A 15,555-nucleotide genomic window follows, 5' to 3' on the forward strand; every position below is an offset into this window, starting at 1 on the left:
AAAGAGCATGTAGCATCCAAAGACTGCTTTAAAGCTCAAAATTCAAAGCATTCAAAATTGTAGATGCAAAAAATGCTTCTATGCTTTTTATATTTACATAACTTATATAATATAAATTTGCATTTGCATTTACTTGTACTTTTACTTTAGATGCTTAAGATTAAAAATATATATACTTTTTTAGTATAATAAATATCACATACTTTAAGATTTTTACTCAAGTAATATTCTAAAAGCTAACTTCAACTTATACAAGTCTTTTCTGGTGAGATATCTGTACTTTCACTTGAGTATGTCTTTCAGGTCATTTATACACCACTGCATGTGACTTACAGAAACACATTTGCTTTGAAATGTCTCTGTGAAAGTGTACTGAATCAAAGAGAATGCAACATTGTAACAGGTTTGCAACAAAGCAACTGACCTACAAGTTTAAAAATACCTAACATGAACTTAAAACCAGCTACAAACCAGCTCAAGTCATGAGAACTAAAACTCATTTTGCTTTTTTCCACACAGTTCTCCAGACAGCAAATCTATCAAGTGCTGACTTCCATTACAAAGTCAGCTGCCTCAATTACTGCTGATTTAATACTAAAGCTGTCCAAGATACTAGGCACTGCTCCTTATGCAGTTGTGATCCCCTGAAGATGTTCAGCAGGACACATCAGAAAAACCAGACATCCTGAAGATGGAACAACTTTCATATATGTATCCGCTTGAATCCTTTTTTGGGATCACGGTGGACGGTCTCCTCAGCAGTGCTGTCTGTGATTTCAGCGACTCTCTGGGTGAAGATAAATTACGTTCCTCTGAACTCGCTGACATTGTGATGGAGCAAGTTCTTCTTCAGGTGAATGTGGTGATGAAGAACAGCATGCAGAAGATCAGCACACACTCCTCACCATGCTTTGTTACTTCTGTCCTGATGATTTCTGCACTGATATTGATATTTTACTGTCTTTACTTCTGTCATTTAGTGGTATAGGCTAATAAAAGCCTAAGTAAAGTCTGAAAATAAAGTGTGTGTGTGTGTGTGTGTGTGTATTTGAGTGTTTGTGTGTTGAACACATACACCCAGGTGATTCTGGAAAGGTCCCTGTTCTGAGCAAACACAAAGATTAGTCCGTTTAGTCCCCAATTTTTCCCAGACATGAAAATATCCAAATGAAGTGTTATTAGTAACCCTTTGAAATAATCAATTTTTTTTTGGGGGGGGGGGGGGGGGGAGTGAGTGAAAAATTTTGTTGTTTTGTGTTTTATGTTCGGTCAGAATTGTGAACGGTGGGATAATGTGTTTACTGAAATAATATATTTCTTCAGTCATAAAATGGTTAGATATCTCAGCCAAGCTATTGTAAACTTTTTGATCACATTATGCATAAAAAAACTCATGCAACATTGATACTTTTTTGTAAAATATAGCATAACATTTCTACATTAATGCTTAGAGTATTACAACATCGTTATTGAACATTCTCTGTAACATTTGAATGATTAATTTAGTGCAATTTTTTGTCATTGCAACATTTTATTGTCATTTTCACTAGCAACTGCAATTGGATTTATAATGTATTGCTCAATCCACTGTTATCCCACTACAGTGACCATCCACACATTTACTCATTCTGTGACCACACTCAACAAAACTGAATATAAGTGAATGCATTTATTAATACTAAACACCCTAAAGATCATGTGGACGAAAAATCTTTGTCATATATTCATGTTAAGACACTTTTTAAGTCTTTAGTTTTGAAGCTTTGAATTTGCCATCAACCTCTCAAGGTGCAAACGGGAAATAAACTGCTCTGGTCATGTGACAATTTGCTCTAATCATGTGAAACTGCACATATTTAATTGAGAACCTTTATTAATTTTTTCCATATTTGCAAGTGCAGTAACATCAGTCAGAAAGGGTTTTAGAGCTTTATAAATGAAAACCATTTTTTTTTACAGTCACTTTTGTGTAAAAGTGTAGTGACTATGTCTTTGGTGTATTGATTACAATTTGTATAACCACAGTTTTACTACAAATACTATTGTTATACTATGGTTAACTTGTGGTTACCAAGATTTAATTATAGTAACCATGTTTATTTTTAGTAAAGCCATGGTTAATTAAAGCATCATTAAGAATAATTTAAAGAACACATTTAATTATGTTGTTGTTTATGTTGTTGATGATTTATGTGCAACTGGAAAAGTGTTAGCATTTGAACCCCGCATTAATTTTAGTCAGGCAGGTTTTCAGACAGCATTGCTAACATTTTCCCAGCGTCCCTTGCGAGCGGTCTTTCTTCCATTTTTGAGACGGAATCAGGTGAGCGTTTCTGAGCTCGGCTTTTAAAATGTGACATTTTAGTCTTGCGCTGTGTAAACTAAACCACAATTTCTGCCAGGATTAATAAATATACACATTTAGTCCACATCCCCCTGAGTTCTGCCTTGTTTGACTGAAGATGCTTTAGATTTGAAACGGATTGTTGGACGCAGTCGGCTCAGGCTAAACTCTCTCATCCGGGTCTCAAATCTCCTCATTACGCTACAAACATGCGTTTAAATTCTCCGTCTGTTGGGTTCTACTCTGATGAGTTTGTTTTGAAGACGTAGTAACAACTATGGGATAGGTCTAACGTGTAAGAAGTGATCAGAGTAACTCCGCGATGAGGGTAAACATGATGCTAATGTAGTGCAGTTGAGTTCTGTACAATGAGGGACTGTATATGACTAAATGTGTGTATATCTTAATTTTAGGTTTGTTTGACCTGGTCGAAGCATCATCATGCCTGGAAGGTGAGACACTAAAGCAGTCACTGATGTAAATCTAAACTGATGTGTGGTTGAGTGAGATTACCGATCGAAGCTTTGCTGAAAAAAGCTAATGCAATTAAGTCTTGTTTGCTGTATATATGTGTGTGTGTGTGTGTGTGTGTATAACCTATTAGAATATATTTGGCTATATAATTATTTTTTGTTTGTTAGTTTTGGTCTCTAGATTAAGGTGACCAGATTTCTGAAATGGTTATTTCCTAGTTCAGTGGTCAATATGTCATTTAATCTTACTTGTATTGATCTACAAAAATAAAACACGGGGACTGTGTATTTATTTGTTTAATTATTTTTTGGTTTCCACAATAAATAGTGATGTTTGAGGATCAGACCTTCCTTAGTTTATTAACAGGCCTAAAATTCACCCCCAAAAAAATCACACTATGAAAAGTAGCTAAATGTTAACGGTTACAAATACTTAACAGTTCAAAATAGTTTTATAACGTACTTATTTATAAAAAACACATTAAAAGTAAAACGATAAATGAGTGCACATAAACAATCTAATTGTTTTCACATGTATAGTTAGTATGTGATTACCCTGAAACCAAAAACGGTGTCTCTTGATAATTGATGATAATAGCGCACTGCTTTCGTCCTAGTTCATGTCTACAGTAGCTCGAAAAGATTCAGTAAATGGTTCCTTTAAATATATGAATGACTATTATGTGTCAGGCTTTATAGGGTTAAATGTTGCTTGGTGCATACACAAAAAGATAATTAAACTGTTTTTGCCTGGTCTCTCTTGTAGGCTGTGGAGCAAGGCCATCTTTTCTGGCTACAAGCGTGGCCTGAGGAACCAGCGTGAGCACACTGCTCTGCTCAAGCTCGAGGGAGTCTACAACCGCGATGAGGTCGACTTCTACCTGGGCAAACGATGTGCATACGTCTACAAGGCTAAAAAGTAAGTGCCGCACAGACATGAGTGGCATGTGTGAGGAAAGACTTGACTCCGTGCTCGGATGTTTTTGCTGTTGTTGAGACCCCACATTAAAGAGTCTCTTTGGAATCATCACTTCGTTTTTGAAGCCAACGTTTATTATATCACTTTAAATGCAAATAAGATCTACACCGCTATTATTACGATACTATAAATGTTAACTGATTTTTATTTTTATTAAATATTTACCTTGTGAGACGTGGGCTTCGATTTATCTTCATAAATGTCCACTTGTCAATTGTGCACATGTCAGTTTTTCATTATTATTTTTCACAACATATTTTATTTTACACAACTTTGCATCAAACATTATTTAAATGGAGAAAAACGGCTGTAAAATGATATAATTAAAGGTCCCATGACATAAATGTCACTATGAGGTTTTTTATCATTAATATGAGTTCCCCTAGCCTGTTTATGGTCTCCCAGTGGCTAAAATTTTTGATAGGCATAAACCAAACCTCCCCTTTCTCTGCTTTTCCCGCTCCAACATTTACATATAATTCAGTCGCAATGTCAGCACAGGCGTTACAAACACTTTAATGATAGGTATTCAACAGCACCACCACAAACAGTGAGTAACAGTGTTCATTAATGCCTGATCTGTGGTCAGTGATTTCTAATGTGTAGCTAATCATTCAAGTTCACACAGACTTTCTTTCTAAATCGTTTAATACTGTTTATGAATCAGTGAATCAAGCCTGTGACTAAACTATCAACTTTACATTGTTTCTCTTAGTAGCATGAAACAAATGTTATTTAAATTGCGATTTAACCACAGAGAACAATCAAAGAAATCTTCTTTTATATTGTTCGGAACTGTGAAAGCATTTTATGAGAGAAAACGCGTTACAATGACGAGAACCCTGCATTCACATGATAAACAGACTCTACTCGATGCTCGTCACTGCAGCCTTTCATGTGATGGGAAAAGATCGAAAAAATTATGCTATAATCAACACTTCCATGATTCGTTAATCTCGACAGCTGTAATAGTAAAAAAAAAATAGTAAAAGTATTTGAGAAGGGTTACAGATGTAATGCTCATTTCGAATGCAAAGATGTCAGCCAATCACAAAAGTTGTCGTTTACTCTGAGTCTCACTGCAGACACGCCCCTTCAAACAGAGCATTCAAGCCAGAAGACTACAATCAGGATATAAAAATGCCTTTTATTTTATATTTTAATCCTAAAAATCATACTAACAATATAAGTACACCCCAGGAAACATTAAAAAATGTGCTGCTTATAGACAGATAATGCTTTATGCTGTAGATCTTAGACAAAACTGAAACATTGATTAAAAAGCACATGAATGCAAACACTGATCTTTTAATTGATGCAAACCTACCATAATTACAATACTTTAAATTGTACAGTTACAGTTATAAATTATCAAAAAGTTATTAAATGTGACTGAGTGTCTTGTTTGACAGTAGGAAAACCTTATAATCTTAAGGATAACAGTCAGAACAAAATCAACTCTCTGAAAATGTGAAGTATTGCATATGAGTGGTTTGTGTTTGAATAAGATCCCTGTGGACTGATTAACCTGAAGCTGATCCGCATAATCAACAGAAGAATAAAGCAATCTCCACGTTGTATCTTGATAAATTTCCACACAGAGGTACGCAAAAATGTAGGGAGGAATGTTTCTTTTGTCTTTGATATACTACTATTTGCTGTTAAAATTTAAAAATATTATTTCGTATGCAAGTTTCCATTACAATTAAGACTGGAAGTTTAGGCACACTCGCGTCGAGCCCGTTACCTGCCGAACGATTCTGCTCTTACTTTGAATGATTACTTGGTGCTCTATTCCAAAAGTTCTTGATGGTTTTTTTTTTGTTTTTTTTTCAAAATTTAATATGTATAACCTTGAGTTCATGATAAAAAGTCTGTCTGTTGGATTCAACTCATGTTTCATATGGAAATAAAATGGGTCGTTTTTCATGTTGACTCAAATAGACACCTTGATACATGTTGACATTTGCATGCAGGGACATGTTTCATGATGTCTGTCGATGGTCTATAGTCGTCCGTGTTATTTAATGAGTGTTGTATGTTGTCTGAAGGAACACAGCAACACCTGGGGGTAAACCCAACAAGACGCGCGTCATCTGGGGTAAAGTCACACGGGCTCATGGAAACAGTGGAATGGTTCGTGCCAAGTTCAGGAGCAACCTTCCCGCAAAGGCTATCGGGCACAGGATTCGTGTGGTGAGCGCCCTATAGTTTCTCTCTCTCGCTTCAAAGGCATAGTTCCCCTAAAAATGAACATTCTCATCATTTACTAAACCAAGTTGTTTCAAACCTATGAGTTTGTTTCTTCTGTTGAACACAACACTCATTTTAAAGATTGCTGGTAACCAAACAGTTAATGGTAGCCGTTGACTTCCATAGTATGGAAAAAATGATGATATTGAGTGAGTAAATGATAACAGAATTCTCAGTTTTGGGTGAGCTATCACTTTAAGTATGAATGTCATTGAAGCACAGAATTACTAGCCTGACGAGATTTTTAGGGATGGTTATACTTCAAACTGCATTTATCCTGAACTGTAAATGTGAGTTTAGGTTAGGTGTTATGCTTGAAGGAACCGTGAGAAAAGAACATTTCCAAATTCACTTATGCAAGGACAGTGCAGCTAGAGCTACTTGGAGTTGAGGGTCACAGTGGGGTTTTGTAGATCTCTCACATGGGCAGCTCTTTTTAGCATAGGAATCAAGCACACCTGAGAAGAGGTTTTGGTAGGTCTTTGTACTTGACATGTCAAACTCAGTCCTGGAGAGCCGTGGTTCTGTAGAGTTCAGCTTCAACTTGCCTTCACACACCTGTCTGGAAGTTTCTAGTATGCTCAGTAAGACCTTGATTAGCAGGTTCAGGTGTGTTTAATTGGGGTTGAGCTGATTGAACACACCTGACTATGATGTTTGGACACTAATGTGTTCTCTTGTCCTTTATAATCTTCAGAAAAGGGGAATGAACAGTTGTTGATGCATGACTTGATGCTGTAAATGTGTTACTTTGACTTCAGTCCTGTGAATAGATTGAGCCGTGATGACTGTCAGTTTGGTTGTGGCAAAATGCATGAAAAAACGCTTTTTGTAATGAAATATTAACAATTAACACATTGTTTGCTTTTGTTTTTCAGATGCTGTACCCATCTCATGTATAACATGCTTTTGTGTACAGACAATAAAAAATTATTCAAAAAAATGCCTGTCTGGTCTGTCTTTCAGTATTGCAAAGTGTTAAATTTCCTGCAACCACTTTGAAATCTTCCTAGCATTACAGTTTTCTGCCATTTCTCCGCAGAGCAGAGTTTCAAGCCAGATTTGCAGAAGAACTGAAAAGAGCACCGTTAAGGGAAAATTTAGGTTTAGTCTTTAACACTTCCTTACTCGAGCACTGAAAAGAGCATTTTGCCCTGGGTTTACTCTAGATCAGTAGATGGTAAATAAAAGCGGTGCTTGTAAGAAACTCCATACAGTGACATTTACCTGTCTTGATGGGATTAAATTAGTTTGGTAGTCTGTTAGTAAAAACTAGTGAGTTTAATGCATTGAATAAACTACATAAAATGAATTTAGTGTTAGAATCTACTTAAACTAAATTAATCTTAAATGTGTCCTTGTGCATGATTGTAACTTGATATCTTGAATCTAATTTCTATATATTTATATATAAATGAATCTGTAAAGTGAAAAGGAAAATGTCTGGTAACACTTAACTGTTTACATGTAATATTAGCTTGTAAATGTGACTAAAATTAAATGTTTCATTATTTTAATTCCAGCTATATGTGTGTGTGTATGACTTGTAGGTGGTATATTAATAGTATATAGTTGATTAATATCCTGAATCTACAATGATTTGAGTTAATTGATAATTAAACATTTTGATGTCAAATCAAGCTTGCAGCAAATGTTTAATTGTATGGATAATAAACTGATATTATACTGATATTTTTAATTTTTGGCTGTTTGTGGAAAGGAAATGCATTGGCATTTTCGTGTTTCCAACTTCATAATTCAGCTCTGAACGGGTTAATATAAGTCTGCTGTAATTTCCGATAAAACAGTGAAACGAGAAGAGTAATGTCCGCATATTTTGCAGTATCGTCATCACACTGTATTTTCTGAAATTGTAAAATGTCACCTCAGAGCCTCGCGCTTATCACCACACTCACTGTAATACAAGCGTGTGACTGCAGAGGATGCGCGTCGCCTTCCATCGCGCAATAAGCCCCGCCCACTGGCAGAGCTCTGATGCGTTCAAGGGGAAGCGAATTGTGGGTAATGTAGTTCCATTAACTCACCACTTAATCGATGCGCACTTGTAGCAGACGCTCGTGACACTACATTTCCCACAGCAGGGTCCATCCGAGCCCTTCAAATAGCTGGTTTATAACGAAGCTGTTTTTCTTCGTCCGCTGTTGAAGAAGAGCCGAAGACCAGCCAGATAAACAGGTATCTGCAGCAGTGGATGCTTTTTATCTTTTATTCGATATGTAAAATAAGATTTATTGTAGTATACTTTGCATGCCACACATCTGTATTCCTGACACCATAATTTAAAACAAATGTTTTAAACCGTTTCTGATTTTAGCATCATTTGACGTGCAATTGCAAATTATTATATTGACTTTTAAGAAGATTAAACAAATAACGCGTGTTTCACGTGAATATGCTGCTTAGATGGACATCGTCCTATATTTATTGTCTCAGTACAGTTCTCATGATGCACTCTATTTAGAAAGGAAACGTATTTATGCAATTTATATTTTGGATGATGTCTGATATGAAATAATTATGCGTCAATATTTCATTATAATCCAAATCAGGATGCTTATATGCTACAGAATCAACGTAAAGTGGGAAATTATGACTTAAAAATGCATTGTGAGGATTATAACAATAATAATATGATTAACGTTACTTGATGTGTGCTCTTTTGCCATAATAAAAACATTTTGGGTTTTTGGTAATGTTAAATGTATATCTCAACCCTTTTTTTTTTTCTTTTTTTTTAGTCTAAAAATGCCCGTAGATGTCCCTGAATGAGACCCGTGTTGTGTTGTTTTCGGTCTTTTCGGGAACTGTTTGTTCTCTTCTGGTTAACGCTAGAGAAGCGGGTCCTAGAGCACTCAAATAAACACGACAAAGACCTAAAGCGTATCCAGTGTCGTCTAATAAAGACATCGTTTGTGTTTGTATTGTCTCTTCCGAGAATGCAGATCTGTTCATTCAGCGCGTAATGGGATACTCGCCGGATAAACGCTTTACAAATCGATATATTAATGTGTGCATTCATAACTGTCCGTAATGTCGAAATACTGTCCGTCTGTCAGAAGTTAGTGAGCTGTCTGCGTAGTCAACATCATTAAAGCACTAATAGTAACCACACTTTTGGTCATCAGATCACGTGAAACACGTGTCAAGAACATGCTCGGGCATATCGCATTAAATAAAGAAATAATACACTATATTTAGATCAAATGAAAGACTGCTAAGATATGTTTCACTGTGACATTAATACATACAGCTGAGCACATTTCCCCCTCATTTTGATTACCGTTATGCGATAAAGTCTATAAATATGTGGTATTTATATGCCATGATAGTATTTGCTTTTGTGCCCTTCATTTATGCATATTTAAAAAAAAAAATTTTTTATTTCATATATTTATTTATTCTAAAGCAATAAAAATGGCTAAAAGGAAATTCAAAACGTCATTTTAGGTGAAAATTGTCATGAAAATGTATCTTTATCTGACACAGATAAAGAAATCAGGCCCCTGGGTCTCACACAAATGCAAGCATGGTCAAGGTTTTGAATTATAGGGCAATATTTGTTGGAAACATCTAAAAGGTTACAGCCTATGATCATAACCTGAAGGATGGTATTTACCCCTGTCGAAGTTCTTTGTGATACAGGATTTACACTACTAAAGCAATAAATCTAAATAGTAATTATGCAATCCGTACTTTATACTGGCAAATACTATTTGCACTTCAGTATTTCGTATATTAAAAGGATGCAATAATAACGTTGAGTGTAAATAATGATTTATTGCTTGGCAAAAAGTGCATTTGAACCTGGGTTTGATTGCATCAAAAGCCAATTCTGAGACTCTACTACTAACTCCACTGAACGTGTCTTTTTTAAATTGTAAGCGTACCAGACATTGGTGGGTGGAGCTAGTGCAAATATTGTTCACCATCAAGCACTCTTTTTGCACTTAGTGTAAAGACAGACAAAAAAAATTAAATTCTTCCCATTACTTGCGCTCTAATTGCGCATGGGCTCGTGCCCATGATGCCCATTGGATGATCCAACCCTGGTCTTTATGTCCATTTTCATTTGATTTTAGCTAGACGTGATGTTTTTGTGAAATTCAACAAGCAATGCACTTAACCTGGCCAAATGATGGCAAAAAAATTAACCGAAGGTATCTACTCAAAATGACCTCAGGCTGATGTCATTAGATAACAATATTGGACATTAATGTTTTTCCATACAATAATTTTCCAATAACAATACCAGCTTGTCAGACTTCAAAGCGTAAAAAGGGAGTAAATGGAATTAGTGCATGTAATGTGCTCGATCAGTGCTGAGTTTGAGTTGGACTAAATAAGAGTAACATTTGCATTCACGTTTATCCATTCCTTCTCTCATCAGTTCAGATTTGGTGACTTTGACCAGATAAAGCTCAGAGTTGAAGCAACAAAAGCGCTCCTATGTTGGTGGAAGAAGATGAAAGGACATGATTTGGGAAAGGACTGCCTGGCATCTGGTTCAGCGTACAGGGCCGTACCGTCCAGAGAGACTCTACCTGGAGCTGAAGTGGACCATTACGAGCTGTCTAAAGTGCAGGTCAGTCTCATTTCTCAGTGTTTTCAGATTTGAGATATTGTTGGAAGCACTTTCAGAATTTTTTTTTTTCAGATGCTGTACTGTAAAAACTTTGACAGCCAATAAGAATCTACTTGACTTCAAAGAGCTTGAGCATTTAAAGCAGCAGGCGATAAAGCTGCACTATGCTTATAATCAGCAGAGGACTATCGTCCATCGGTCTGGACTCTAATATAGTTATCATTATTGGTGTAAATGGGCCTTTATCAATAGATCGCTCTATTAAAGGGGACATAGCACACAGTTTTGGCTATCAAACTAGGCCTTGTTTCTAAAATATTCAGCACTGAAATAATGGGAACAATGTAACACTCTTTGCCTCATTGAGGAGTATTAAAATAATCATTAAAAGGTCATTCAAGATCTGAAATTATTAGATACAATCCAAATGTATTTTCCTCACCATGTACAGTATACCAAAGCCTTTTTGAATACACCCTGAGTATTCTGCATGGCCAGTTGAGTGATGCTTTCCCAAAGTGTGTGCTGGATGGGATAGTGTTTACTCACGCTCATGTCAATCCAAACCTACATGACATTTTTCAGAAGTCATACAGGTTTGGAAAAACATAAGGGTGAGTAAATAATGACAGGATTTTCATGTTTTGGTGAATTAACCCATCAGCATTAAAATGCTGCAGCTGGTGTTTGTGCTCATAAAGGTAGCCAAACGCTTTGTTTTGGCGGTCGCACCCCTGCCGTCAGCATTGTGTCAGCATGTTAAGAGAGAGTCCTGTGCTTTCTTTGTCTTTTTCCATCACACTACCTTTCTCTCTCTGTGTGTGTATCTCTCAGCCACTCAGTACCTCACTGGTGATGCTGTGTGTGCAGTGATTTGGATTGGCTGCTCACCCTGTATTTAGAAGCTGTTTACATAATCTAGCCCCGCCTTATTTGGCACGACAGCCAATTGCGATCCTGGGTTCCGGTGATGCGTGCAGCAGCCTTGCCTGCTGATAGGTCGATGCCCCCCTCAGCGCTCAGACAAGCTGTGTGTTTGTGCAACGTGAGTGCATTGGAGAGACATGGGAAGAGGGGGACGTCCTGCACGTGCTGAGGAGCATTGCAAAAAGCTACACATCTAATTCTTCACCGTTTCCTGCTTTTTTTTTTACCGCTAGGCTGACATACCTCGAGGTGCTTTAGCATGAGTGTTCAAGTGACAAAAACACAAAAGTAATGTTTTACAGTTTATTCTTTGTCTATTCTTTCACTTTCTGTTTTCTGGAACCTGAGCTGTCCTTCTCAGCGAGCCTTTGGTTTCTAGCTCGCTCTGTTCTCTGCATTCTGATCAGTCCCAGATAAGGCTTTTTTTCCCCCTCCTAGCCTGTTTCCCATGAGAGCTTGTGACAGAGTTGCTAAAGCTGTGCTGATTCGTGGTGCAGCTGGCTGACAGAAGACAATTAGCTGTGTGTTGAAATGTTCTCAGCCCCTTTCTGTTAAAAAACATATAGGGCTTTAAATGCCAAAAACATAAGGGAACATTCTTCCATTGTATCTGGGAATGTGAGGTGATCAAGACATTCTGGCAAAAAGTGACAGCACTAATTTCTTCAATTATTTCAAAATTAATTCCAACGACCCCTGAAATTTGTGCTTTGGGTTTAATTCCTGTAAGCCTATCACTATCAGGTTATCACACTAAAATGATTGACATTTGATGATTGCAAGACGTTTAGTAGCATTCTACTGGAAGAACATAGAAGGTCCATCTATTGATCATTGGGTAAAAGATCTGTCACATTGTATTGCATTGGAAAGAATAACCTACAGTATAAAGGCCAAACTAAGATATTACCATAAAATATGGGATCTTTTTATACATTTTCTGGAAAATAACCAAATATCAATACAGGCAATATCAGATACCTCTCACTCCACTGATTGATTTATGTATATGATGTGCTTATTTGAAAATATGTGGACATGTCTGTCTTAGCCTTTGTATAATAACTATTCCTGTGTAACAGGGTTTTTTTTTTTTGGATGCTGTGGGTGGTTGTGGGTGGGAGAGGGAAGATAGTTAAAATATATATAAAATGTTTTTGTTTTGGAAATGTTATTGTTATAGCCAATGTCTTTCAATAAAAATATGTAAAAAAAAAAAAAAAAAACCTTTTAGGGCAGTATGATTGCAAAATCTAGCCACAGAATTTTGCAAATGTTGAAGAAAAGCTGACAGAAATATATTACTATAGTATAGTAGAAATGTACTTCTCAAATTAATACGTTATTAAAACCTAATTTTAAGAAATATCACACAATATCACACTTTTTGTTCAATTTAAAAATGTAAACCTGTTGTGCAGCACTTTGACAAAGAAAAAGCTAAAGGAATTGTTACATTTTCATATGATTACATTTTAATTAAGTTGTTAAAGTTTTATGCATTTATTTGTTTACCGATAATACATTTGTATTTGATCATTATACACAGGGTCCATATAAATTGCATTTGAGGGCTATAAATAGACAGGGAAACTAGGCCTGGGCAATAAGGCAAAAAACGATATGTCTCTTTTTTTTCATAACGTTCGACCGATTCTCGATTTTTATTTAATTTTATTTTTTCCCCCTAAAAAATTTTAACTACAACATGATTCAAGTAGTATTTTCTTTATCAACCAACTATTCTAGAAAGTCCTATTCCAAGACATCTTGACAATGCATCATGAAGTTGTCAACGTAGTGTAAAATAAAACAAAACACTTGTTAAATACAAAAATATAAAATATAAAGAGAGTAAAATACACAGAGACAAAATATAAAGTCTCCAAAAAAAAGGTAATTCAAATTCAAAAAGACTACAAGTATAACACCAGTAGACTATTATTAACTATAAATGTTTTGAAAAAGCAATGGAAATAACATCAGATCATGCAAACATAAAATATCAGACATACAGTAGTACTTCTTTACAAATTATTCATTCCACTGCGCTGCTTTTCCATAGTTTTTTTCCTTTTCTATGTAAACATGCACTTGATGGATGTGTTTGGCCATTGCGCTCACGTGTCTTGCAGCGTCTCATGCATGAAATGGCATTCTACAAACACAGCGCTCAAGTTAAAAGGTGCTCAGCTCCCATCTCCTTGTGTTTTTTTAACCCATTCCACTGCCCGCAGAATATATTTGTCAATGCAAAAGCGCATTCTGAGTGAAATAGAATCTACAGCGATATGTTCAGTCAAAGTCCATCATATAGCATGACACATGAGCGGTTAATCGTGCGCCTTCATGCGCTCAGATCATTCTTTTCTCTCATCCTTAGCATACTGTCATTGTGTTTAATTTTAACGTTGAAAGGTAATAGTTCTTTTCAAAATCCCAATTCTTTGATTTATACAAAACAAAATCGAGATAAAACATTAAATTAGAATTAATCAGAAAAATTGCACAGCCTTAAACGAAATACTAGGGATTAAACTAGATAATGAACTAGACAAAGGTGTAACACCAGGGCCAATCGAAAACCAAGGCAACTAATGAACAGGGACAAAGGAATCATAAACCAAAATAGGAAACAGTGCAAAGCTAACTGTGCAACTCAGGACAGGACTCAAACACAGATGTGATGTTACAATATTAGTCTGGCGAGTAAAAAAACTGTACTAGCCAATGGTGATTCTATTGCCAAGGTGTGCGTAAAGGGTTGTATATGTACGTTAACATCGGATGCCCATTTTCCACAAGTTGAGGTTATTCTTTAGGGTCTTAATGAAAAGTATGTAGCATAATTTGTTTAAAAGTTCTCAATGGTAGTGTAAAAACACTTTTTATTTACCCTGTCAAAAACCGCTCTTTTCAAACCTAGCCATTTTGTAGCATTTTCCTTTAAATGTTAATGAGCTCTGCTGACCCCGCCCCCTCTTCCGACCCACTCTCAGAGAGACTGTTTACTTTAGCCACATTCATCATGAAACTTGCTAATTAGCACATTATTAGAAAAGGCGAATTGTAAAGATTCATTAAAAAACCTTCGACGATTGACGATGGGTGACAGACATCACAATGTTAAACTGACATTGTGACCCCCCCCCCACCCCCGATCTCGTTGCAACCCAGGTCCGTGTACAGAAAAGAAATTAAGTGTACTACTGGGAATAAATAGCCTACGAGATGGGAGGAAAAAAAAAATCTATACTTTTTCTCGTAATTATATCGTTGGATAAGTATAGGCGACTTTATATACATTTATATACATTCGCCATCGTCCTATCAGACATTTCTCCTTACTCTGTGTATGTGGTAAGTCAGCTTTCATGTACTGTAATGCGACATGCTACCACTAGCAAGCGGCTAACCTTTTAGTGGCTGCATAGAACGTATGCATATTAGTCACGATTCGGCACATTCGGGTACATCCCACAGAAGAACACCTCGATCTCTTAGGAGACGTTCTTGTGTACATCCGCTCCGGCGGTGAAACAATAGTAGAATGATGACAGTCACTCAGGGACGGAGCTAAGGCAAGACACCAGGTTGTGGTGAAACGCTACTGCCAATCAAACTATCTTGGGAGGGTCCTGTCTGTGTGATCGGGTAGATCATTAAGAAAGGGGTAAAGATTTTATTAGAAAAAGAAAAAAAAACACTGGGTGGATTTTTATCATTAATGGGTGGTTGTTCAAACAACTTGTAAAAGTGTGTGTAGCATTCGATGACCCCTTTAATAAATGGATGCTTATTGTAAATGTTACTATAACATTCTGGGCCCCGAGCACCAGTGGTGCATGGACCCTCTTGGAATTGACCCTTTGCAAAAATACAAAAAATACATAGTGGAGCGAAAAGGACACTGAAAATGCACCGATAAAGAAGACTGAGCAGGTTACCTCTGGTATAGCTTTTAAATGTTGTCATT

At 36.4% G+C, this 15,555-nt stretch overlaps 2 protein-coding genes across 2 annotated transcripts in view; both read left to right on the top strand.

Moving 5' to 3' along the window:
• Positions 1-2,213: 2,213 nt before the first annotated feature.
• LOC127934735 (60S ribosomal protein L35a) lies at positions 2,214-7,091 on the top strand. Its single transcript, XM_052532307.1, has 5 exons — positions 2,214-2,323; positions 2,758-2,796; positions 3,584-3,736; positions 5,848-5,992; positions 6,928-7,091. Exons 2-5 carry the CDS (start codon positions 2,786-2,788, stop codon positions 6,949-6,951), a joined length of 333 nt encoding a protein of 110 aa, XP_052388267.1. The 5' UTR covers positions 2,214-2,323; positions 2,758-2,785; the 3' UTR covers positions 6,952-7,091.
• Positions 7,092-8,094: 1,003 nt separating this feature from the next.
• Positions 8,095-15,555, top strand: part of LOC127934584 (ATP-binding cassette sub-family C member 5-like) — a 36,334-nt gene continuing 28,873 nt past the window's right edge. Inside the window, exons 1-2 of the mRNA XM_052532065.1 lie at positions 8,095-8,245; positions 10,458-10,652. Coding sequence (XP_052388025.1) covers positions 10,533-10,652 — 120 coding nt within the window. The 5' untranslated portion in view covers positions 8,095-8,245; positions 10,458-10,532. The remainder of the gene's footprint in view (positions 8,246-10,457; positions 10,653-15,555) is intronic.

Source organism: Carassius gibelio, chromosome A18 (assembly GCF_023724105.1).
Source record: "Carassius gibelio isolate Cgi1373 ecotype wild population from Czech Republic chromosome A18, carGib1.2-hapl.c, whole genome shotgun sequence".
Classification (NCBI taxonomy): domain Eukaryota; kingdom Metazoa; phylum Chordata; class Actinopteri; order Cypriniformes; family Cyprinidae; genus Carassius; species Carassius gibelio.

Bases quoted from the DNA above. Each gene is read 5' to 3' on its own strand.
- LOC127934735 (XM_052532307.1), top strand. The intron at 3,737-5,847 runs GTAAGTGCCGCA...TGTTGTCTGAAG, and splicing joins TACGTCTACAAGGCTAAAAA to GAACACAGCAACACCTGGGG. The intron at 5,993-6,927 runs GTGAGCGCCCTA...TTTGTTTTTCAG, and splicing joins TCGGGCACAGGATTCGTGTG to ATGCTGTACCCATCTCATGT.